Source organism: Denticeps clupeoides, chromosome 16 (assembly GCF_900700375.1).
Source record: "Denticeps clupeoides chromosome 16, fDenClu1.1, whole genome shotgun sequence".
NCBI lineage: Eukaryota > Metazoa > Chordata > Actinopteri > Clupeiformes > Denticipitidae > Denticeps > Denticeps clupeoides.
This window is the reverse complement of record NC_041722.1, coordinates 14,281,258-14,306,855: the sequence shown is the minus strand read 5'-3', so window position 1 is coordinate 14,306,855 and position 25,598 is coordinate 14,281,258. Positions and strand designations below refer to the sequence as shown.

Genomic DNA, 25,598 nt, shown 5'->3' with positions numbered 1-25,598 from the left:
CCAGTGTCACATTTTAATACCTGAGCTATGCTTCTGTTTACTTAAAATCATCTTTTGTTATGAAATAGTTTTATTGCATTTACTGAATTCAGCTTTACAGTTTGCGCAATTTTACTGTATTATTTATTCATCCGCCTTCAATGCTACCCGCTTTGTGGCTCATGTTCATTTGCTTTTTATGGTGGCTTTACCAACTGGACAGGAAATAATGAAAACTCGGAATTCATCTGGCAGTATGTTCTAGAGATCTTCTAACTCCTGACAATTTGACTGCTGTTCTTACCTCTGTGCATGATCACATGCCTCAACTGCACCAACAGGCGCTCACAGCTCTGCTGCATTGCATACTCGCCCTGAACAGTAAGCAGTGAGTAACGTCACCTTCGAGCTTTTCCTGCTCCAACCTGAGGAAAGAGGATTTTGGAGGAGCAGAAGAGAAGCTGATGAGGCGCAGCTGTGTGCACTTGTTCCTCCAGCTGTGGCTCTTCAGCAGCTCCTCCCTCCCATGTGCCCTGTGCCGGGGTCCAGGGATTGTTTTCACAGGCCACTGATGGCCGTTCATGGGCCAAATGGCAGGAGGGTTTTTTTTTCTCTGTGCACCTGTGACACCAATTCACATGGGGGTGGGGGAGCTGACATAGCTCTACTGTCAGCATGAAATGATGTGAACTTTGGGCCTTGAACAGATTATGCACAAACAATCATGAGTGGACAGTTGTGAGTGGTCTGTAAATGGCCCATTATCGCTGAAGTAAATGTCAACTTTGCAGTGCTGAATATCAACAGCAGGTCATTAACTATATGTAATGAGCATCTTGGGGTGATGCAGATGTTCAGTAATGTCTCATTTAAACATCTAGAGATGTAGTGATCGCCTCTGTCAACACTATATTTAATGAACTAGGCTCATTTGTGGGCTAATCTTTTATTAACTCCTAAATGCTTACTGTTTATAATGGACATAATGCCCCGTAATCAGAAGGTTGCCGGTTCGAATCCCAATCCACCAAGGTGCCACTGAGGTGCCACTGAGCAAAGCGCCGTCCCCACACACTGCTCACCAAGGGTGATGGTTAAAAGCAGAGGACACATTTCATTGTGTCACCGTGTGCTGTGCTGCAGTGTATCACAATGACAATCAATTCACTTTCAATGGACATGGGATGGCTTATAATTGCATAGAAAGGGTGTTTTTGAAATGGTATCTTGTGCTTGTATGTATTTATTTATTTATTGCAAAGGTTTAAAGCTTTGAAATGTGATCAGTTTGGCTTGTTTTGGGAATTAATGCAAGGAATTAATTTTAATAACTCCCAAAATGCATACCCAGATAATGTGTTAAGGCAAAGGCAATTGTGTTTAGTAACATTAGTTCTAGCACTTACTAGGCCCATACCAGGACATTGGGAAACAGACAGGGACTCGCCCAGGCTGCAGTTGTAAAATCACACTATCAAACTGTCATCCTAACAAAAAGATTTACCAGTATGGGTGAAGGTTATCTCACAAGATCAAGATAAAACATTAATGCATAATATCTTTGTGTGACTACCGTCTCGGAAACAAGCCTCTATTTAGTCCCTTACATGCTGTGCAGGAAATACTTAACAGCATGCGATAAAGCTGCTTCAGTTCCACCCTGTAAAATTAGTAAAGCAGAAGATCCGTGTGCCGAAATCCAAGGCAAACACTGTGTGCAGATGTCTTGGGGTGTGTGACGGATAGCAACGTGACAGCACCGATCCTTTGAAAAAGAGATGAGAGCCTCTCATCTGAAAGTCATACACACATGGCAGCCGAGTCCTGATGCACCACCAGATTCCGAGTGCACTGCTGGCAGCGTGAGATTGAATTTGTCTCAATTTACCTGAACCTCCTATGAAGCCATCAGTTTGCTTAAGGACATGCATGGCCCAAAATTAAAGAAGTTTCATGGCAACAGTTTTTTTTGTAAGTCCTGGAGGCTTCAACAAGATTGAACCACCTACTGAAAACATTTTTTTTTGGCAAGGAAAACATCCATGGTTCATTCTGAAATTCATATGAAAATATGCGTCTTTCAAGTGAACTGTGGTGGACGTTGCGCTTTTGAATACCAAAAGCAAGCTTTGACGCTGTTTCCTCTGAGAAGGCAGGCGTTTCAAAAGGGAAGAGAAACCTGCAAACATAACCTCTCTGGATTATTGTGCCCAGGCAGTGTGTGAGCATGCATAGTGCTTCAGGCTGTGAATGCTTTAAGAAGTCCAGAGAAAGAAATTTTTGGCCAGAATATTACCAACTAAACTGCTGTGTGTGCTGCTATAAGAAAAAGATCATTAAAATTACCGGACCGATAGGTTCAAAGGATTTAATGTCAGAAATTTAAATCCGACAATGCAATAACTTTCTTTAAAGTTTACCTGCATGGGAGAAATAGAAACTAAATTCCATTATTCCATTAAGCCTTTGTTGTTTAATCTACTGCTTGTGTGGAAACATGCATGCACCCGTGGGCATGAGATAAAAATCAAGCCTCCATCCATCCAGGAACCCACTCAAGACTTTAGATCTTTTAAGAGCTGAGGCTGCCACCTTGTTTTTCCAGCCTCTCCCACAGACGTTCAGTCTTAGAGATCCGAGGAATCTGGAGGCCAAGCCAACACCTTGATTGTTTATCAAGTTCCTCAAATCATTCCTGTGCATGTTTGGCAGATGCATTATGCATTCAGAAAATGCTGCTACCTTCAAGGGTTGCCTGTGGTCTGCAAAAATCTTTAGGCAGGTGGTATCCTCCACATGAATGCAGTAGCCAAGGTTTCCTTGCAGAAGATTGCCCAGAGCATTACAATGATACTGGCTCCACAGACAGGGCTGTCTTCAGGGCATCCACAAAAAAAAAACATGCAGAGGCAGTAACAGAGATGTTCTGAACTTTCGCTATTTTGTAAAAACAAAGCAGCGGAACAGCACATGCTATTTTCGAGCCCTATGCAATTTGAGTTCACTCCAAAGACTCACGGTTGCGTCCAAAGCCTTGAAGCCTGTTCTTGTGATTGCTATGCATGCTGGGGAGAAGATGGCAGCTTGAAAGTTTTTTTTTTTTTTTTTTTACGTGTTGTGGTTGAGCGACAACGTGACTCTCCGTTGAGAGCAAACTGTGAGCTTTTTTCTTGTTTTTCTGAAAGCCAGATCCGCTTCCGTTCCATTTCCCAGCGGAGCTAACTAGAGATTGGAGTTTGGGGAAGTTGATAGTTGAGGTCAGACATGCCGGTCCATAGTTATCGAGGTGCCGCTGCACCCCTCGCCAGCACTCGCCCCGCGCCACGGGCTGGTGACAGCGGTGCAGCCGTCTCAGCACGCCACCACCGACGGACACGAAGGGAACCGGCTTGTCTGCCGCCGACCCGCGCTGCTCAACAGCGTGACCCAAAAGTGGTGTCAGGACCAGATCTTTAATTGCATTGGGTGGTGAGCCTTGGCCTGTTGTAGCTTGCTGTGCTGCTCTTGGAAGCATTAACCGCCACCCCCCCCCCCACCCCCCCTCCACGCCGAGTGCACAGAGCTGCTCCTTTATTATGTGCTGACCCACCGAGACTGCTAGGGGAGAGAGAGCGGGTCGGAAGAGAGCTCTCAGAGTGGATCAAGGCTTGACCCCTGCAAAAAGGTACCAGCAGATGTCCAGAAGCAAATCCACTGGCTAAAAGGTGCATACATGCATAGCCGTGTTATAAACTGAGCAGGAAGAAGATAAAATGAAAAACCTTATGCTCCTGAAGATGAAATTGAATAAAAGTGTTGAAGATAGACGGTTCTTATAGACGCCCTCCAGCACCTTATTTACAAATACGATAACAGCGGAAGGTCGAATGAAGGTACATTAAAGCGACGTAATGGACAATGCAGTAATCCGGTCCTTGCAGCAAGGACAGGCTTTGTCGGTTGAAGGTTGTAGCACATTGTGTGTACCTGTGGGTCTCTGTTGCCATGGTAACAGCGGAAGTGAATGAGTGCTGTACTCCTGATGTGAGTTTGTTTAAAAAAAAAAAAAAAAACGAAAATGGGGAGGCAAATTATCTCTTAATAGGACAGAACATGCCACACATCTGGACGCTTTCTCTTGAAATTGTTCCTGCTCATTATCCAATTAGCAGCATTAAAGTCACAATACGCTTGGTGCTATGCAGCCAGACACCTTCAGACGATTTTGATCTGCAAGAGGTCACACTCATCACATCTCACGTCAGTTTCTGGGGGAAAAGAAAGTCTTAAAAAAGAGGCAGGAAGGGGAAACCTGATAACAAGAAGCACTACTAATCTGACAAAAAGTGTCCACCGCGTGTCTCATAGAGATAGAGATAGGGTGTTTTTGTTTTATTGTCGGAAACTCCTGGGCCGAAAAAGCATAGAGGCTGACAGGCTGCGCCCACGAACGAACAGACCCAGTCGAACATCCGTCTGGTGACCAGTGAGCTGCAAAAAAAACAGAAGACAAATAACCACAGGAAATAAATGTGCTTATGCCTTGAAATAGAAGAGCAGCATTCCCTGTTTTACCAAGTACAGTAATGCTGACTGCATAAACGTGCCTGCACCATGCAATACACAGTGTCTGCTGGCAATAAACACAGTTCAGAGTTGGTGATGTTTAAGGTTGCAGGTCAGGTTTTTCCTCCTTGATGGAGACATGGGATGTTTCATTAGGGTTGCATTTCTTTTCTCCTTTAGTTTGTTTTTCGGCCATAGTAGCTCATTTGGAGACAGAGGTCACCGAGGATTCCTGCAGTCATTAATGCTAAATAACCCACTTACGGCTTTGTTGTCGGACACCGCACGCTTAAATTGAAGACAGTCCTGTGGAGGCTGTTAAGTTCACACCACCGGCCGTTTACCAGAGAAACAGCAGCCGCTCATTCTCTTTCCTTCTTTCTTCCTACCCCAGTGGAACGTTTTTTTTCTACTGCTGCCTGCTTATACTGACTTGTAGGTATTACTGGACTGTTGCAGAATCTAATTCTAGAAACCTATAAAACTTTAATCATCTAAAAAAAAAAATAATAATGATAAAGATTTAAAAATATAGTGTGCATGTGTGAATCCGAGCCAACATAACATATTAAAGAACATGTAGCAATTCTAATAGGAATAATAAAAAAGATTTAGCTTTGCTTCTGGTACTGGAGCAGGTATGTGCCCTGCACCTGCTTATGGAAATGAGGTGTCGTCTGTTCTGCTCGGTAGAGACCCGGTTTGCTCACAGCGAATCAGTATGCAGCAGGCAGCGCTGCTTCGGTGGCCCGCATGAGTTCAGCACAGCGGCCCCTTTTCCTCGCCCGTACGCCGCTGCCTGGCGTCTCTTCCGAGACACGGGCAATTACAGGAAAGTGGCCATCCCTCCTGATGTGGAGGAGGGGGTGGGGGGTGGGGGACGAAATCTGATTAGAAATATGGCCATGAACGCTGCGCCGTCAGATGTTAGGGCAAATAGAGTTAATAGGTCTCCGTTTTGGTGTTTATGTGAAGAAACGGGGGACAGTATTATATTTCTGTCCATCTCTGAAACACACTGCAGAATGACACTGCAGCTCACAATTAAACAAAAAAATCAGCCAGTCTCACCCAATCAGCTAACGTTCTTCAGAAACGCAAGATGGAAAACTGCAGAAGCTTTGAGTGTTAATGGAGCTGTGCAGGGCTGCCAGTAGAACAGCAGATCTTTTATTGATATTTTGAAATCAATACATTGATATCGACCCCTTGCAATCAATATTGTAATTGTGGCCTTGAGTCCGTAAACGGGGAGGACCATTAGATCTGCCCCAATAGATCAACCAACCACCATCTACCAACTGGTTTAAGGTCCTCCACCGCCGTGCTCAGATTTACGACACCATTCTGCTTCCAGAAGGGGGGAAGGATTTTTCTTCCCTAGGTGGTAATTTTATAATTTAGGCAGGTTCTCGTTAGAAAAACGGTAGATTTAATACAGTACTGTCCCCCAGTGCTTATTAAATCAACCAGGTTGGAGATAATGGATCTGTAAAATTCTGCTAACAGCCTCTGCAGCCTCTTCCCACCGGACCAGGCCTCCTCCTGCTTTATTTATCATCATGATTCCGGTTTGGGGGAGGGGGGGCGAGATTTCCAATAGATTATGTGTTTATCGCATTAACTAAGAGTCATACATTCCGGGATGCTGCAAGTGGCAGAAGTGCTGAGGATTTCAAAAAGCAGCAATCCGGATTTGTCAGAGGAATGAGATGTCAGCCCACCGGAGCCGGAGTCAATAGCTCTCAACTAACTCCCATTCCGGCGGGAAGTGGAGTGGCAAAGTTTCTCTCTCAAGTCGTAGAAGTTGTTTAACGGATAGCTGTCACCTCTGATGTCACTATTGATTTATGAAGCTCGCCGTCTTCAGCAACTGTCAGCTTCAAGGGATCCGGCTGCTTAGCTATGCAAAGCATGCATTTAATCCCACCATAGATTTAGCCGAGTCCCACGTTCTGTTCCAATACGGTGCGGCGCAGCAGGTTTCATGATTGGAATATTGAGCCGCCGCGCCAGTTGAAATGAAAAGGAAAATCCTTTCTCAAGGCTCTTCTTCAAGAATGCAAGGCTTCCATGTGGAAAGAAATATATAATGAAGGGGATGCAAAGTGGCACACCGGTGGAGTGAAGCGGTGTGTCACACAAAATCAAGTTTGAAAACAGAGACTGACTCCGAATGAGCGGCACAGGCTTGCGTGCAATTCTGACTCATCCCGTACGGTACGTGTGCCTGTTTGTGAGTGACGTTGTGGGGGCTTGCCTACATTTATTACCCTTTCCTGCAAGCAGTACTGGGTATAAACTGCATTAACCAAGTTTACATGTCGTTATTGCGTCTTATCTGTACATTTCTTCACTGCATAACCTGCAACGGTTCACTTGTGTCACTCAATTTGTTAATTTGCTGCTGATAATTTTATTATGGCCAACATATTACTATATTGTGTATTTATTTACATTTATGACATTTAGAAGACGCCCTTGTCCAGGGCAACTTACAACCAGTGTTTACAGGGACAGTCTCCCTGGAGCAACTCTTGCTCAGGATAGTAGTCACAACCTGTGACTTTGTGGTCTTCTGCTTTACAGGCTACTACCACCCATGCAAATTTTATTTTAAGGTTTATTGTGTATTTTGCAATTGTTCTTCAATACACTTAAATCTGTATATATTTAGCTGCTCTCTCCCTAGTACAGCGCATCCGGAAAGTATTCACAGCCCATCACTTTCCACATTTTGTTATGTTACAGTCTTATTCCAAAATTTATTTAATACATTTTTTTAGTACAGAATTCTACATACAACACCCCATAATGATAATGTGAAAAGAAGTTTACTTGAGGTTTTGGCACATTTATGAAAAAAAACTGAAATTGTGCACAGTGAATACTTTCCGGATGAGTTCTGTGAATATATTACATATTTGTATGTAATAAAGTATCAGTCTGTCTTATCTATTTATGTCTTAAAAGCATTTCAGTCTCCACCCATCTGGCCTCTAAAGCAATAGGAGGAGACAAGAGTCAGCTGACAAATGGGACAGGACACCGCAGTCGATTGGTTAGCCGGAGGGGTGTGACACCGCTTCATTAGATCAATAAGGCGGGCATTGCCCTGGCCTTCAGAGACGTCCGCACGGCACACAAATTCAGATTCAATATGCCTGCGGAACCCTTACTGGTCCAGCTCGAACATGTCAAATTGATATAAAGTGAAAACATTTGGGCTTAATTGCTTGGCGAAAGCGGGCAGAATTTGGAAAAAGAGGCCTGGGTATATTCTGTGGCATGGTGAAAAAATGCAATAAATCAACATAGAGGGGCATGCATCTTACTGTTCTGACCACAGCCAAATCCACAGCGTGGTCCAGAACGGAGAGAGGTGGCGGCCTACCGAGCCGAAAAACGCTCACGTCTCATTTAACCTGTCGGGCTGGGGCAGGAAGGAATCGCTATCAGTGAGCGCGTTTAACCAGGATGTGGGCTCTAAATGAGCACTTGGGAGGGATTACACTCTCGACCCCTCCCCCTCGCCCACAGTTTGAACCGTGTCCCTTCCTGTTACTCACAGTAAGCAACCGTGCCATACAGTATGTGACTCTGGGATCATTACGGGTCTCGCCCTGAGCCCAACAACTGCTTCTCCCTTCGATGCGGCGCAATAATGATCTTTCCAGTGATCATTTGGGTGAAATGATGTGGAAAGTACATAAAGCTAATATCATCACCTCTCCCCTTATCTTTTCTTATTGGTCAGAACATTAAATGGCAGGAAAAACTATAATTTTCCATCATTATGACTGTTACAAATAGCTAATTTCTCATTTTTAATATTATGGTGAAAGCAGAATGCGATCATTGCATGAAAAAAATGTTTTTGGGTGACTATTGACCTGTTGTAAAACCTTTTCACAGGGAAATTGAAATATTCATAAATTATGTATAGCAAGTATATCCCAAAGTTGACCTTTGACCTTCATCACCCCATGGCAATCAGGGCGGGGAAGCAGCTCACAGTGTAATAAAGTTGTGCTGCAAGAAATCTCATTGTGAAAACATCACCAAGGGTGTTTCTTCATCTGAAATTGGAAAATTTGAAAATGAAAACCTATTGAAGAGGCTTTATCACAGACTGATCACACGCCTCGTATTGCATCTCAAAAAATTGGAATAACATTTGTTTTCATAATTTAATTCAAATAGGTAAACCTGTTTGACAATCACTTCACTTTACTTTTCAACCCTTCAGCAAAGTGTTGACTGTCCTTTTTTTTTTTCCAGATGCACCAGTATAAAAACAGGCCACAGTGATTAATATGTTATTAATAGTCACATCATCCTAATTATGCAATGAAAAGTTTCTGCAAGGGGAGGATTCCTGGAACAAGGTCAGCAACCTCGGCTACCTTCTGCTCCTCTGTCACTGCTGTGTTTATGTTTTTTATGTGTTGGAAACCTAAACTCATGCTACCATTATCCTCCCATATTAGAAATCCTCCTCCCACATATTTAGTTCCTTTTACTGAAAGGGGAGTCAAATGACTGAGCAGACGTCCCCTGAGCAGACGTCCCCTGGCGTACTTAACAGCAACCGTAATACATTTTTGGCTGGCAGCTGCTGTTGGATTTGAATTATGGCTAAAAAAATAAATGAATAAGTTAAATGGAATTGGGTTGCTGAGTTATTTGCATTATATACATGTGTTATACCAACATGGTTTACTGTGCCACGGACATCACTGTTCAGAAATCAACATAATACATCAATAGGGGTAGGAACCACATGAACATGAGGGACATTTTGAGCAGACTGAGATCCACATATCAAATGTTCAGTTCTTTTCACTGGTGACAGGAAATACTCATCCATTTTATTAAATAGAAACCAAAAAACGAACACACAGAAGCAGTTGGTGCAAAAAAATGGGCTTGTGACTTTTGAAATAAAAAAAATGCAGCAAATACCTTTAATATTGCTTATCCATGTGTTTTAAAGAAAAAAACGCTTGCAATGTTAAATGAAAATATGTTTTTTTTGTCTCCTGTTTTCAGAATGTCACTTACACCCATGTGGTTCTCACCCCACATGATACCATGCAGTTTTGTCATAGGGGTGTTTGGGAAGTGGGCCATTTTTATACATTTTATGGCAAAAGACTGCACAGAATATAAAGGAATAAGCACCATTAAGTGTCTTGGTTGATGTTTATCACTGTAATATGACTATAATTTAACATGAATTTAGCATAGAAATATTTCACAATTTCCCTTTGAAACCCTGGAAATGAGAATGCTTTATGGGAAACATTACTCTCCTTTTTTCAGGCTCACTACAGCAGTGTGGGGGGAGAAAACCCTAGATGATGATAACATACAGACAGCCATTGCTGTCACAGCGGGAAGAAAAACACTTGGATCCATAAAACTGCGACAAGAGAGGGTCTCAGATAGCACGCGCCTGCAGAGGTACAATAAACTTCATTGCCGGTCCCTCGGTGCGGCTTGCCAAGAGCCTGAGGTAATAGGCACCAAAGAATGTCCTTTATTGTGAGCAAACGAGTCTGGGGGAGAGGGGAGTAGGTGTCCCTCTAGCCCCTCAGACCGCATGGAGCCACTTTTGGCCATTTTAGTAAAAGGCTGACCTTAACTTTTGCTTGTGGACATTTTGTCTGGTTGGATCCGTCTGGAAACTCACTGAACAGCAGATGTGGTGATGTTGATGGATTGTTGCATAATCATCGCTGGCTGACGTGAATCCAGCCGACCATGGCGGCGGCAGGACTGCAGAAATGTCTTCATCTGGTCTACATCTTCAAGAAGAAATCTGCTGATTTGTTCTGATATGTTCATTGTGCTGGATGATCAATTAGCCTGGCAGAGTAGTCATGTTTTTTTATATAATGATATCTTTCTTTCTCTTGTAAGGTCACTGCACTTTTCCATGCAGAAAGTGAACAAAGTACATTAAAATCGGTTCGCCGAGGGAGACGGAGGGGAGGAAGAGAGGAGAATTGGGGGGGGGGGGGGGGTGACAGAGGTCTGTGATAAGGGAAGACTATTAGGGTCGGAGAAGTGATGGAACATAATGAGGGGAGCGAAGCCTCGCCTGCCATTTCCTACAGGTAAAAAACAGGATATGACTCCACGGCAAGCCCGGGGAAGAGAGAGTAGAGAGAGAAAAATAAAGAGTGTGTGTGTGTGTGTGTGTGTGAGTGTAAAAGGACCTGCCTTTTATGCTCAGTGTGATCACCATTCGGCTGTGATGCCGCTGCACGGGGCCGTGTGACTCTTGTAATGAAATAATCGCATTATGAGCCGCAACACTGTGGCAAAATCACCTTTCATTTTGTCTGTGTCAAGGTCATTATTTGTGTCTCTGTGGTGCCGAAAAACAAGGGCCTGGAGTGAACGCTCTCAGAAGGCAGCTCGGCGTGTTTGAAGCCTGGGAATGCCTGCACTTTCCGCGCCTTTGCCGGGGCAATCAGTGACAAGAATGGAATGAAAGGGGGTAAAAATTGGTTTTGATGATGAAAATCCCTCTGGGACGAGATCAGCTGTAAATAGCCCTCATGTCCTCAGTGCTGTCAGCAGCAACACATTTTAATCAGCTCCCCTACCTTTGCCATGCACACTCATACAATTTGTTTAAAGGCCTGGTTGTGCTTTTAAAGAGGTCCCGTGATCTGCAAATATGAGAGAGAACTGCACAGAAACCTACATACCTGTACGCATCTCACAGACACTGATGCACGGACTCCACCTCGTTGCCTCATTTCAGAGTCAGATTCAACAGCCATCAGAAGAGTGTATTGGGAGTGAATGAGATGGTCGTAACAGATGGTCATTTTCTTAGGCTCCTTAAGTGGAGAAAGCATGAGATTAAAAGCACCTTTCTCATGCACATGCATTCAAGTGTACGTGTATGAGTTATGTTGAAATGTGTCTATGAGTAATAGACTAAAATGTGTGCTAAAATAAAAATCTGGCACCAAACCATTTAACAGAAGTCAATATTCAAATGAAGGCATTCAGCCTGACAGTCCAGTATTGCACAATAAATAAAATGATGCAAAAAGGTTCACAAAATGTGGTGGTAGTAGTTTTTCTTCCAAATGTTGTTTAACAAATGTTTCTGAAAAACCAAAAGAAAATCACAAACATTGCAAAACCATACTCCAAAGATGCCAATCATAATGTGTTGAATGAAGCTGGAGAACTTTCTCTTTCCAGTGATGCCTTGCATGGCATAACATTAATTCACCAGCTCACCTCAGCTGTATAGCAAATGTCTGCATCAGGGTGTAAAATTATGCAAAATTACTCATTAAACAAGTAAGAAGTATTAGCTATGTTTGTGTTTTAGAACTGCCTGTAAATACGAAAAGTAAAAACATTCAGATATTCTCACATAGCACCAGAAGAAGAAAATATGATGATAATATGATAATGTTTCTCAAAGAACACAGTGATTAGTGATGGCAGATGGATCATTTCAGGCTGAACATCTTCATTTCAAGGTTACTGTTATGAATATTCAGCTTTTTTTCTGCTGCACGGGAAACAAGTTGGAAGCGCCACATCACATCTTTTCTGGGTGGGGGTGAGTCTGAGTGCCCGTCTCTCCGGAGGCCAGGTCATCGTCATGTCAATAAGTGTGATCGGTGGTACAGCTCAGGGGCAAACACAGGCAGCTCTCACGGGCCTCGCTAACTTTGTGACCGAGACTCGGCCCGTGATGACCAGGGGGTCATCGGGACATTTGTCACAAAGCCAGACAATTTTTCTGGAATTACAACCCAGGATGTCAGAATATGTACATTTTTATCCAGACTCACTCACTTTTTTGTTTTTGCGGAGCCAAGATTATTTTCCATAAGAATACAGAGGACTGGCAGGAAAGGTGGATGCAAAGACCAGTCAGCTTGCTTTTCAAGAGGATCTGGGCTATGTTCACCATTCTAATTTCTCAACACTGTACACAATCACCAGATTTATATTAGTCTGAGTTGGGGTTAGGCCGGGCACATGATATATTGACCTTTACCCTTCCAAATTCTTGAAGGGAACAGGATTGGGATGTGCAAAAGGACAGAAGGACAAACTAAGAACTTAAAATGCCTCCGGCCAAAACATATTCTAATTCTGTCCTGCCGCGGCAAATGCAATTCATATTTAATTCTCTACTTTTTTTTGCAGGGAGGCCTGCTGAGACTCACAGAGAAGCCAAACAACTGACACACACAAAAAAAAAAAACAAAGCGTTATTAAAAATGCATTATGACACTCATGTTCGCCAACACAGAAATTACTTAAAAGCGCGGCATAAAATACTTTGCCGCCAAGGTAAAAAATAAATAAATAAATAAATAAAAGGCTGGTGCGATGGTTGCTCGCTGCTGAAAAAAAGGTTCCAGCGAATGTGTGAAATAACCCACATTTCCACCCGACAGAAGAAAGGAGAAACGTGGTGCGACTTTCGTCCAGGACCATTTGGAAATGCGTAGCGAGGCATTTCTCTCGGCAGGCCCAGCCGTGACTGTCCAACATTCCGCTACTAACACTGGTTATGAGTAACGAATCTTAATTTGCTGTCGTACCCCATCTGCGGGGTTTCGAAGCTGAGATGGCACATTAATCAAGGGCAAATCAGATGGGCGTTTGGTTCAATCTGGACACCGCTGTGTCCAGAGCTACTGAGAAGCTCTGTGGGGGACGACCACTAGACACAGCAGAGGCTTTTTACCGAACTGACCCAAACCGAGCTTCTTTTAGAGGCTCGTAGCATATCTCATGTCTGTTTCTACCCATGATTCCTTGCTGTGGTGGCTGGGCCGCTGTACCTAGTCTTCCAGCAGGCCAGAGTGCACCTGCTGGCCGAGTTTGCTGATCAATAGCTAATTCACTTACATAATTAAGGAGCTGCGCAATCGGAACGTGGTGGAAGGTGCGATAATTGATTGTGCTTGCTCTACATTTTCCCCCGTGGGTCTGCGGCGCAATGCCCCGTCATTTTTCACCCTGTCGCGCAGAGCTGCTGAGCTCGGCTACACTGACTCCCCGTAGCGAGGGTCTGCTGGCTGGATAGCGTGCCCCCTATCCGCTCCACAGCGCCCCCTTTCTGTGCGCCTGGATGAACTCTGTCCAATGCGTTCATTACACGGGACATGCCTGGAAGCGATAACTGAGACCCAACCAGGCACCTTTTTGTAATTACCTAAATTAAATTAACAAAATGTAATTACTATAATACACTGAATAAAGGATATTAAGTTAAATAAATAATGTTCTTTAATACGCTTTTTTTTCAGTTCCAGGGTAAATTCACTTTGTCCAGCTTAATTTTTATTGGTCGAACAGATTGAGCATCTGCAAATGTTAATGTCTGGAATACATTTGACAGGTTTTCAGATAGGTAAGTATGTACAGCACAGGCCAAAAGTTTGGACACACCTTCTCATTCAATGTGTTTTCTTTATTTTCATGACCATTTACATTTGTAGATTCTCACTGAAGGCATCAAAACTATGAATGGACACATGTGGAGTTATGTACTTAACAAAAAAAGGTGAAATAAGTGAAAACATGTTTTATATTCTAGTTTCTTTGCTCTGATTACTGCTTTGCACACTCTTGGCATTCTCTCAATGAGCTTCAAGAGGTCGTCACCTGAAATGGTTCTCCAACAGTCTTGAAGGAGTTCCCAGAGGTGTTTAGCACTTGTTGGCCCCTTTGCCTTCACTCTGCGGTCCAGCTCACCCCAAACCATCTCGACTGGCTGTGGAGGCCAGGTCTCCGCTTTTTGTTAAGTACATAACTCCACATGTGTTCATTCTTAGTTGTGATGCTTTCAGTGAGAATCTACCAACGTAAATGGTCATGAAGATAAAGAAAACACATTGAATGAGAAGGTGTGTCCAAACTTTTGGCTGTACTGTATGCATTTTCAATTGAGCACTCCAAATTAACTATAGACATGAATCTGCAAAATTTAGGGACGTCACCAAAAAACAAGTTTTCCTGAACCCACAGGGAAGGACTTAGCATGTATAGAGGGCTGAATTATTATTATTAATACCTCATGCACAGCAATTATGTTGTTGTGTTCCTCACTTTTTCTCACTGGCTTCTCTGGAAGATAAGTAAAGTGAAGCAATTAACAGCTACTGATGTCTACTCACAATGTCTGACTGCTGCTTTCTGTTGAACTGCAGATCAATGTAGCTACATGCTAACAAGCAGCGACATTTAGCTTCCTCGATATGGTTAATGATGTTAATATTTGCAATGTCGCCCTTGAATGTCAATTGTAACATTATCATAAGCTTGACTCCAAACATCAGTAGCTGTGTTGCTATTGCTATGTCCACAGATTACACCTCTGGTAGCATAATGGTAGGCTTATAAAAACCGTGACCTGATATTTTTGACTCTTGACTTACCTAAGTTACTTTTTGCCTTTTTAAATCCAAATTCCCTCAGTACGAAAAAGGAATGGCTTTTACACGTAACAAAAATCATGAATTCCAAGAAGCCTTTTCATTGGTAGTTGTGTTCTATTTCACCCAGATGCAATACTGCTATTTTCTGATTGGCTGTTGTCTGTTTTTTCTTTTTATTATTGGCTGGCAGGGGACAGGCTGTAGGACCCAGTGGAGACACGCTTGATGGTCTGAGAAATATTGGGTGCTGAAGCATGTTAGCCTACAAAATATTTATCATTATTTAAGAAGTGCATAAGAAAATACGCTCACTCCTCACTCTTTATAGGGGAAACAATCACTTGCATGATTGGGAACTCTGCAGAGGTGTTCAGCCTTTTCAGACTTACCTGTTCTCCCCAGTGACCCGCGGACAACTCGCGGTCCCCGGAGGGGAGACTGCAGGTGGCAGGCTGATGCCATCAGGGGCTGGGGCCCTTCAGAACATTTCATCACCAACACACAGTGGTTTTGGTGTACGATTTTTTTGACATTGTAAATAAATATTTTTTCTTTCTCAACCTTCAGTGTCAGTCCTCCCTCAGTCCACCCCGGTCGTGACAACTGTGTTTATTTTTTATCATCTGTCGCTCATATTGCACATATTGGGTCTTGTTCATCACAGAATATGATGATGTAATATTGACATTGTATTGGTTCCTGTTGTGCCTGAGAAATCATTTCGCTTCGTCCCAGCTCAAGCTTGTCAAAGGCTGAGGTGTGTCACAAGCTCCTGTCAGCACAGTGGGTCTGGGGCTTTCAGAGGTATATGTAATACAATGGCACAGTGGCACAGCAGCATGACTTCAGAATGAGTTCATCTTCAGTTTTATTATTGGTGTGAAATATATTAAAGAGTTTCTTTTTTTTATGATACCATAAAGTCAAAGGTCATTGTGCCAATAGTAATTTGTGCAACATTCTTTAACAGCAGTAAAGGCAAAGAAAATCAAATCTGATTTTTTTTTATCTCCACACTCAAGCAATCAGCACCAGCCATATTAATGCCATAACTACATGTAATAAATAAATGGAATGGGTGTCACAAATGGGTCCTGGGAGGGTTAAGGGTGTGAAGCTCACGTCATTAACATCTTCATGGTTAAGTGTCCTCTGCTTAATCACAAAGATGTTGCCAAAAAGCAATGTTTATCCAAAACGCAACTTTTTATTTCCTGTGAATTTCATAGTTTAAATCCTGCAAAGTCTTAATAGTATTTACTTCTCTTCCCCCAACACAAGATTGGTTTCTTCTGAGTGAAGGGTGGTTTTCAAGGCCAAATGAGTTTGCCAAAAGTCATATCCACACAGTTTTTTTTCAGTGTGGACTTTGGTGTATATTAGTACATTAGTAAGAAACATCAATTTATTTATTAAAGCAAAGTTCTTTATACACTCAGTGTTGAAGAAGATGACAAATGGTGGCCAATTTCTCTTACTCAGCATCTGAATGATGTTAACTTGTGCAACTTATTTTTCATAACTGTGCAAAAAAGAAAATCAATTGGACATATATCTAGAATCACTCAGCGTGACTATCAATCAACTGCACTTTAACTTCAGAGCTGATTAATGTGATCTTAATACGTCATAATATTAGCAGCTCGATTACTGTTCCTAGGATTCGTGAGCTCTGAAATATGCCTGTCATTAAACACCGAGCAGACGAAGGTTCATTGTGGTTGTTCTTTGGATCATAAAAAAAAAAAAAATATATATATATATATATATATATATACACACACACACACACACACACACACACACACACACACACACACACACACACTAGGCGGTGGTGCCTAGTGGTTAAGGAAGCGGCCCCGTAATCAGAAGGTTGCTGGTTCGAATCCCGATCTGCCAAGGTACCACTGAGGTGCCACTGAGCAAAGCACCGTCCCCACAAAACTGCTCCCCGGGCGCCTGTCATGGCTGCCCACTGCTCACTCAGGGTGATGGGTTAAATGCAGAGGACAAATTTCACTGTGTGCTGTGCTGCTGTGTATCAGCAATCACTTCACTTAAACAAACACATACAGTACAGGCCAAAAGTTTGAACACACCTTCTCATTCATTCTGTTTTCTTTATTTTCATGACCATCTACATTCTCACTGAAGGCATCTGAACTATGAATGAACACATGTGGAATTATGTACTTAACAATAAAGGTGCAATAACTGAAAACATGTTTTATATTATATTTATAGTGATGTAGCTTGTGTCTCCTGGTAAAACAAGATATTATTTTGTTTGTTGCCAAGGTCAAACCAATCCACTTTAGACATATGAAATGTGGTGCCATTTGAAATATACATTAGTTTTATTTTACGAGTATTATTATGATGTGATACACCATAACTCATCTTTCATTTCCTGTACTGAAAGCATTTGAAGTTAATGTTTATCTGTATTATGTTAATACATACTCAGTGAGAATCTACCAATGTTAATGGTCATGAAAATAAAGAAAACACATTGAATGAGAAGGTGTGTCCAAACCTTTGGCTGTACTGTGTATATATATGATTTTTATCACCTCCACCAGACTTAGGAGGAGCAACAGATAGGTGCTATTTTTAAATGAAAGGCAGCTCTTCCCCACGCTGAATCTATTTGCCTCCTGTACACTGAATGAGAGGCAGTTTGGCAGTGGGGCATTATTCTTGGGGAAGATGATTACTTGTTTTATATCGAAGGCACCCTGGGGAGACGACCTGCTGTTTTCTTGTTTTTTTCTGCAGTTTTCCAGTGGCCACCGTATTGTGGGTGCAGGAAATCTCAACATTTTGACAGTGGGTTTGCGTCCTCAAGTGTGAAAAATTGGTGGAATTCGGCCGGCCTGGCAGTCACTGCTTATTTGATTGTTTGGTGCTCAGCTTTGTCTCAGGTTTTTACTAGCTCGCCGATGCTAGTAAACACCACCAACAAAGAGGGAGTGGGTATGAATATTTATGGTGCTTTAGCACCCCCTGCAGAAAGACAGCCAGTCAGGGTGGGCACAGAAGCCTGACTGACCTGCTTCCTGAAGCAAGCGAGGATTCAACAAACTCTGCAAGTAAACATTTGTCACACTTCGGTTCATCATTTATATTTCCTTTTTTGGATAAAAAAATATGCTTCCGACACACACATTATATTCATTGCATGCAAAACATTTCACGTATGACTAAATATGCATAGGTCTGGGTGAAGGTCCTGCTAAATAATTGGATTACAGATCTTAAATTTGGATACCAGTGCAGCTCAGGCCCTGGGCGATTGTTCCAGAGTTGTATGATAAGCACTGGTAACAGAGGGCCAAATGTCAATCAGCTTTGCCTCTATGCTAATTACCCTTCAGCTTAAGAAAATTGGCTGCTGGAATGAGAGGAAATGAGGTGCCCTTTACGGAGAACCCCCAGGCCATTCCAGATAACCTGCAGCCAGGGGAAACATGTTATCTGCTTCCGGCCAATAAAATAGAGTTTTATAAAATAAATATATTGTATGGTTCTCTGGGGGTATGAAGAGAAACGTAAGAAAAAAACAAACCCTGTTTAGCTTGCATTTTCTCTCAGGGCAGTGGCCCAACAGGCACTACAGTCGTGTGTTTGATCAGAGGAGGACGGCGGTCCCTGCATGGATGACTGGCCAGACTGCAGGGCTAAGGGCTGTCAAATGCTCCATAACCACAGGTGGGTTGGTGCTGGATCATCCACAGGAACCTCATCTATATGCGCTGCTGCGGGCAGAAATCATTTTAATGGAACAATACTCGAAGAAATATAAATAAGACCAAGTTTCTGTGTAATTGGATTCCAATAATTACTTGGTTAACATGTTGATAACGGCCATCCTTTCATTTTATATTCACCACGGCACCCTGCAAACCCTACCCCAATCACAATAGGTTTATGATGAGGAGTAATTATGCAAAGCTTTTGACAACACTGTTCGTTTATTTATTTTTTCCATTTACCCCCGTAGGATTAGCCCCCATGTTACTAGTCTTTCCTACCCTGAGACAAATGTGATTAATATGCTATTCCATACATTTTATAAACAATCTAATTATATGATATTAGACTACATTAGATTATATAAACTAGATAGCAAGTAACGCTTGTATTAATTATTTTAACTTAATGAGCACACGTTCATGATTTAAGCCATAACTGAGGGTCAGAATAAATTCCAGTCAGAGCAGCAGACTTTGCCAAAGGATGTACTATGCACATAATGTATAGTAAGGAGCTGAAGTCACCCCAGGGAGACATTTTCGAGATGAAGAACAAAGACGTGGTGACACAGACCGCTGGTCTCAGAGATCCCATAATGAAAGAGTGAAGGGAAGGAAGAGCGGTGGTGACGGCGCACAGTAAATCTGCCCTGTTTTCTTCACTGCCCTCTGTTTTATGCCATGCTCTAGTAGCAAAATATCTTTTATTTTATGACAAAATGGCTTTGGACACTACCCATTAATTGCCATGCCATATGAACATTAATGAACATTAGTATTGCTATGAATAATATATGACAACTTGCTGTTTAAAAAATAGGACATCATCTGCGATATTTTAATGGAAAACAGTGCATGAATGCATCACACAAGAATATTTACAGTATATGAGGTGACAGTTATGTTGCTAGTTCAATCTGCACAACCATTTAGTACAGCATTTTGCTACTCACTATAAATCTCATTTAATAAAGCAAGCAAATACTTGTACAACTTTTTTTTCAGCGCTTTCTGTAACAGTGACTAGACATCCAACACAGAAATCCTGTATTGGGGTATTCGGGCTGAACAGACAGAAAAAGATAAGAATATACAAGGAGTGAAACTGAAGATGACTGGGATGGAGTGGGATGGGTTGGGATGAAGTGATACACCAAGGCCTTATTTCAGATCTGCATTGCCGGATGGACGTAAACCTGAGATGCATTTGTGGAGACGCGAAAGGGGGAAATCATGATGGGCTCAGAAAGTGGAAATAGCGCAGACTAGTGGAGAGATGTCGTACTGCATGATGGTCGGCCATTGTCCTGCATTGTTTCTTGTGGCTCAATTTTGCACACATACATTACCCAAATGATCTAGCTTAACTAGTTGAATAAATGTTCAAATGTTAGAAAGCTTTGTGTAATCATTCACTAGTATCTCCAAAACCAGAGTTTGAACAAGAATGTGTATTTATATTGAATGTAAAAAGAGTACAATTAAAAAAAAGCTTTTTGCACATATTTGGATGCTTTCACTGTAAATCTGTATTTTTTTTCCCTCAAGAGGAATCCCATATTAGCATATGTAAATGTGCATCTAGCAACTCATTTGAATCTGAATGTCAAAAATCTGGTCCCACGGTACTGTTTCCATCTCTACAAAAGAATGCGCAGCACAGATTTATTATTACGTATTGTTTTATTGCTCATGTGACGGTGGCATTTGTTTATCTGCCCTATGTGCATTGGTAAGTTGACATTGCTACAGGTCTGTACATATATAAGTTGTATTAAATGAGGCATGCTGTAGTTTTCTGAATAAAACTGGATAATTTTGTCCCTTTGGTTGACGTAGGATTCATATACAGCGTGGCAGCGGCATGATAGTTGAGGTTTTAACACCGGTATCTTTCTGTGGCGCAGCACACCGCCGCTGCCGCTTCAGTTATCATGCATCTTGCAGGGCGTTTCCTAAGGAGATTATCTGGCTTGTAAACAAGTTTCTTGGATTTAGCTCCTTGGAAGGATGTGGTGTAACTACCCGTCAGCTGCTCGCTGCCGCCTGGAGACCAGCATGTTAAGGCTGGTGTTATTGGCTGGTTCAAAATGGTAATTTGTTTTCTGGTGGCATGGCACTGCTGTAAGTGAGAAGAATAACTGAGGGCAAACGATGGATCTAAATCAAGGTAAGTGCCTGAACTAGTTTCTTGTTTGCATGTGGACGTCTACTGGGTAAAAGAAGCGTTCCGCGGGGTTGTTGGAAAACTGGAAAGTTTGACACGTGGTAAATCTTTAGGTGTAGAGCCATTCCCCAGCGCTTATGCCCTGGCCCCGGAGAGTCTGTTTGAAGTCACAAGCAATGTTCTGATGCATGTGAAGCAGCCCGGGTTCATGCATATCAAAGGAAAAAATGTGCTGTTTTATCTCAATTATTGCTACTGCTGGATTGCATCAGGTGCCAGGAGAAGAGGGTGTTCTTCTGGCACATTTTTTAACTATGAAAAAGGAATAATTAAAAGGACACAAGATCCTTAGTGTCTTTGGCGTAGTAGTGGTACCTGAGCACATGAAATTCTTCTGATCAAGTTGCATAATCACAGTTGAATAACTTTTAATGAATGAGGCATAATTAGCATAAAGAGTCATTATTTAGATAATCGGTTCATCTTTTTGCTCTGATTAATGTTACCTTTGAAGTTAAAACACATCATTACAGTTCTCAGAATCCCGACTGCTCTATTTGAGTGAGTTGGAACAGCCTTACTGCCCAGATTGACCCCTCTGACCTCAAGCATATTAACCCACTGAAGCGTTTTACTTCCTCATCCGTTTTCAGGGGATGAGATTGTCATCGGTGCTGGTCTCGCCTTAAAATGTGAAACTGTAGGTCAAAAACCAGACAGCGAAGGCTGAACGTTTTCAGCAAAATTTGTCCACGAGCCGATGCAGTGGCGATAAAACGGGCAGAGCTTAGTGTATCCGAGGGCCAACCCATTCTACCCCGGCCTTTATCAGCAAGTAATCCCCGGTCGGCTGCGGCCTAAGTGTCCGCGTTGGACCGAACGTTTCTCCTGGCACAGGCCCGTTGTGCGGGATTACCGCGCTTTAATCCACAGGGTGTGAGTGAAAGGGGCTCAACAGGGTGACGGGGACGAAAGCTGCCACCGAGCCCAGACAACAGTCCCAGAGGGGAGAAGGTCAGCTCTGGTAGGCTTCCCGCTGATGAGGCTGCTGTCGAGGTGTGCGGCAGAGTGCACGATCAGGTTAGATCCTGTGCGCTGATGGCAAGTTACATCTTATTACCCCAGTCCACTTTAGATTAGGCCCTTCTAACCGTACCGACAAGAGATGAGGTTTACAAGCCCTTCGCTGCAATTTATTTACCAGCAGGTAAGAGTTTATACCCCAGTTTGGGTAATAACTGAGACTTTTCTTTTTCACTTTCATCTGTTAGTTCTAAGCCAAAAGACAAGAGATGTTTGTTTCCAGCCAAAAATAATTTGGCATTTCAGAGTCATGTTTTCTTCCGAGATGCTGGATCGGATGCAGTCCAGGCTTGTTGTCCTCTGATGCCTCAGTGTGCCGGAGAAAAATGCACCTGATTTAGATGCAGTGTGTGAGCAGCTGACTCACCCCTCATCCATGGATTTGCATCATTTATAACCCATCTTTCTCTGTTTTGACAGATTCAGCACTCGACACTGACGGCACATGGATTCGCTTTAGACAAATGAGATAATTTGCGGGTAGAAGATTATCCGCACGAACAAGGGTCCCAACTCCCCCACCGTCACAGCCAGATAAGCGTTGAGATGGAGAGGCCGCTAACATGCTAACCAAAAAAAGCCACCGACACAGCGGGACCCACGTGTCTGGATGGAGACGGGCTTTTTATTGACAGAACGTGGTCTGGCCTTTAGACTGCCATTTATTCCAAGGGGACAAAATAATAAGACAGCCTTGACAGAGCCCACCATCTATTTTTTTTCTGTCATTGATTCACAGTTTATCTGTAGGTCAAGCTGGGTCCGCTGAAGGTTCTTGCACACCGAAGCCCTGAACTCCAGAGACAGACTTTCATTAGCATAACTCTCACACGGCCACCTCCTCAGACGTGCTCTGATATTATATGATATGATATGATATGATCCTTCTGATTGGAGGTCAGCAGTGACCACAGGGGGCTCTTGCATAAGGCACCCCAACCAAAGTTTGGCCAGGAGATGCTTCAAACCAACAACTACTCCATTGTGCTGCTGATACAGCTGATGCTGCTGACCTTTGACCTTTTCGTCAACTCATTCAGTGAGCTGCTGAGGGCTTCGCCGGTTATCCAGCTTGTCCTATTTATGTGAGTGTGGCAACAATGTGTCTTAAAATATAAACAAATGAAGCTTGAATATGAATATTAAATATACCGTTGTAATGTTATTATGTGTGAATATATAAAAAATATCTTAAACTTAAGTTGTAGATTTGTATGTGTGAGGAAAAAATAACTTTATCTAGTCAAGCTGTTATAAATATTTCATTTAATTTCATTACATGTCTTGCTTGATGAGATTTCAGGTTTATTTTTCCTTCCTCACCCGTCTTCCTCAGTATCCAGGACATCGGCACTCTGTTCAACTTGTTCATCTTCCTGCTCATGCTGTTCAGCACGTACGTGTTCCAGGTGGGGCTGCTGTCCCTGCTGCTGGAGCGCTTCAGGACTCTGATCCTGCTCTCCGTCCTCTACCTGTTCGTCAGCATCTCTCTACACGCCTGGATCATGGTACCGTCTACGTGGGGTTTAGGCAGTGCTTGACACGCCCTTACACAAAGTTTCTTTATTTCTAAAGGAATAATTGAGTGGCAGTGGGAGTGGGGATGGGGGTGAAGGTATATAAATTATTTTTACTTTTCATTGACACCATAATTGCATTGATTTATGAACTGAATGATTCATGGGTTCATTTTGGGAGTTCAATATTAATCACATAATTTAGGTGAGCCTCAAAATAGGATGATAAATAATGATAATTATGTCCCTGAACGTAGAGTTATGAAATTGCACAACAGACTGTTCAGTTAGAAGACAGAACTTTTCTACAGGGGTTGACCGTAATTCACATGTATGTGCATGGATTCCAAAACAACGTAACCACGGTAGCCACAGTAGTGTTGTGCCTGCTTTTAAAGCTCTGTCTTTGTACAGAACCTGCGCTGGTTGAACTCTGATCACTACATCTGGACAGATGGACTCCAAGTATTGTTTGTGATTCAGCGACTGAGTAAGGAATTTGTTTAAATCTCATTTTGTTGATGTGCTCTGAATTTAAAAAATTGCTGAAATATACATGCTGTACACACATGCTGTACACACTAAAAATTTAGACATATACTGTACATAGATCAATGTTTTATTCAGTTCAATATTTTGAGGCACTAATTTATTATAATCGATATTTGAATTACGACCAATCCACTAGTGCGAGTCGCAGTGAACAGGCGTGACCTGACATATGTTTCAGCAGATCAAAAGCCCGGAGAATTGTAAAAACCTGGCCAGACGCAATTTCCAGGCCTTAAAAAGAGGAAATGTGTGGGGAGAAGAGGACTTTCAGTGGGGCGTCCTTTATGCAGCACCATGCAGCCCCAAGGCCTGGCATGTCTGGTACCAGGACAAGCCAGTTTGAGAAATTCTGCCAAATAGTACATACGTGCATCTGTGTGTGGCGTAAGGAACCTTATACGAATTACATTTCTTACGCACTCTGGAGCGTACGTGGAACATTTTTAATCAAAAGTGAAAAATCCATCCCAGATTGCACATTCATTTCCCCGGTAAAGCAGAAGCTGGTTGAGCCCCAGCAGAGGGCCAGATGGGTGTGATTTTCCTTCCTCTGAGCGGTTAATTGGATAGCGAGAGGATTAATTGTGTTTGTTGTCACTGCCTTTATTCTCTTTGCTGCTGTCACGCCCGTCCTGGGCACGTCTGACGGGCCGCTGGGACTGGCGGGCCTCACGCCGCGCCACTTAGCGCCTCTGTTCTGTGTGCAGCTGCAGTGTTGTACTACTACTTCTACAAGCGCACCGCCGAATACCTGGGCGACCCCAGACTGTATCAGGATTCCCAGTGGCTGCGCGAAGCCTTTGCCCGAGCACGCCAGCTATGAAGGAGCTCCCTCATGAAGCAGTCATGAGAAGACTCGCTGGCGGAAAGTGCCAGCATGGATTCCTACCTGACCCTGACGGAGGAACTCTGAAGAGAACATGACGGTGGATGGGCGAAGCAGTTAAGCATCTCAAACCATCTAATCCTGCTTCCATTGATGTTTCATACACACAGTCTAAAACCAGATGAACGTTTCCACTGATAACTTTTATCTGACTTTAATGTTGGATGCTTAAGAAGGCTCAAGTGTGTCTACCAGATTGCCTTGACATGATGAGGTCTTAAGGTCTCTAATTGCATTTGAGTATTCTTGTCTTGTTTTATACTGATATTTTTAATAAAATGCAAATGATCTCATTTCAGAAAGAATGTTTCTTTCTTTATAGCGCGTGACAAGCAATTGATAGATAATACAAAAGTTTGCTACTTCCACAGATTCTCCATTCATGGGGCATAAATAACATCTCTACTTTACTTTATTTAGCAGACGCTTTTATCCCAAAGCGACTTACAAGAGGATCTCTAAAACTGGTGGTCAAGATCCATCAATTCAGTGACCTGGTGACAAGGTCACGATGTGCACGGGGAGTGCAGGCTGGCCCATGAGGTCTGATCCAGTAGAAGATCCACCATAGCTCAAATTGCTGGTCTCTAAAACTGGTGGTCAAGATCCATCAATTCAGTGACCTGATGGCAAGGTCACGATGTGCACGGGGAGTGCAGGCTGGCCCATGAG

At 42.8% G+C, this 25,598-nt stretch overlaps 1 protein-coding gene across 2 annotated transcripts; it reads left to right on the top strand.

The window, feature by feature from the left end:
• The first annotated feature begins 20,710 nt into the window (after positions 1–20,710).
• On the top strand, positions 20,711–25,219 carry LOC114765953 (transmembrane protein 138-like). 2 transcript variants are annotated; one of them, XM_028956511.1, is made up of 5 exons: positions 20,711–20,891; positions 22,392–23,056; positions 23,308–23,479; positions 23,903–23,978; positions 24,748–25,219. In XM_028956511.1, the coding sequence occupies exons 2-5, from the start codon at positions 22,929–22,931 to the stop codon at positions 24,861–24,863; spliced, it is 492 nt and encodes a 163-aa protein (XP_028812344.1). In that variant the 5' UTR covers positions 20,711–20,891; positions 22,392–22,928; the 3' UTR covers positions 24,864–25,219. The 2 variants fall into 2 exon arrangements, with proteins under 2 accessions (XP_028812344.1, XP_028812345.1); XM_028956512.1 differs by lacking the exon at positions 20,711–20,891 and adding an exon at positions 20,898–22,095.
• The last annotated feature ends 379 nt before the right edge of the window (positions 25,220–25,598 follow it).

Excerpts from the sequence above, each read along its gene's own strand:
- LOC114765953 (XM_028956511.1), top strand. The coding sequence starts at position 22,929 with ATGCTTCAAACCAACAACTACTCCATTGTGCTGCTGATACAGCTGATG. Across the intron at positions 23,057-23,307 it reads ATCCAGCTTGTCCTATTTAT|TATCCAGGACATCGGCACTC; the intron begins GTGAGTGTGGCA and ends CGTCTTCCTCAG. Across the intron at positions 23,480-23,902 it reads CTCTACACGCCTGGATCATG|AACCTGCGCTGGTTGAACTC; the intron begins GTACCGTCTACG and ends GTCTTTGTACAG.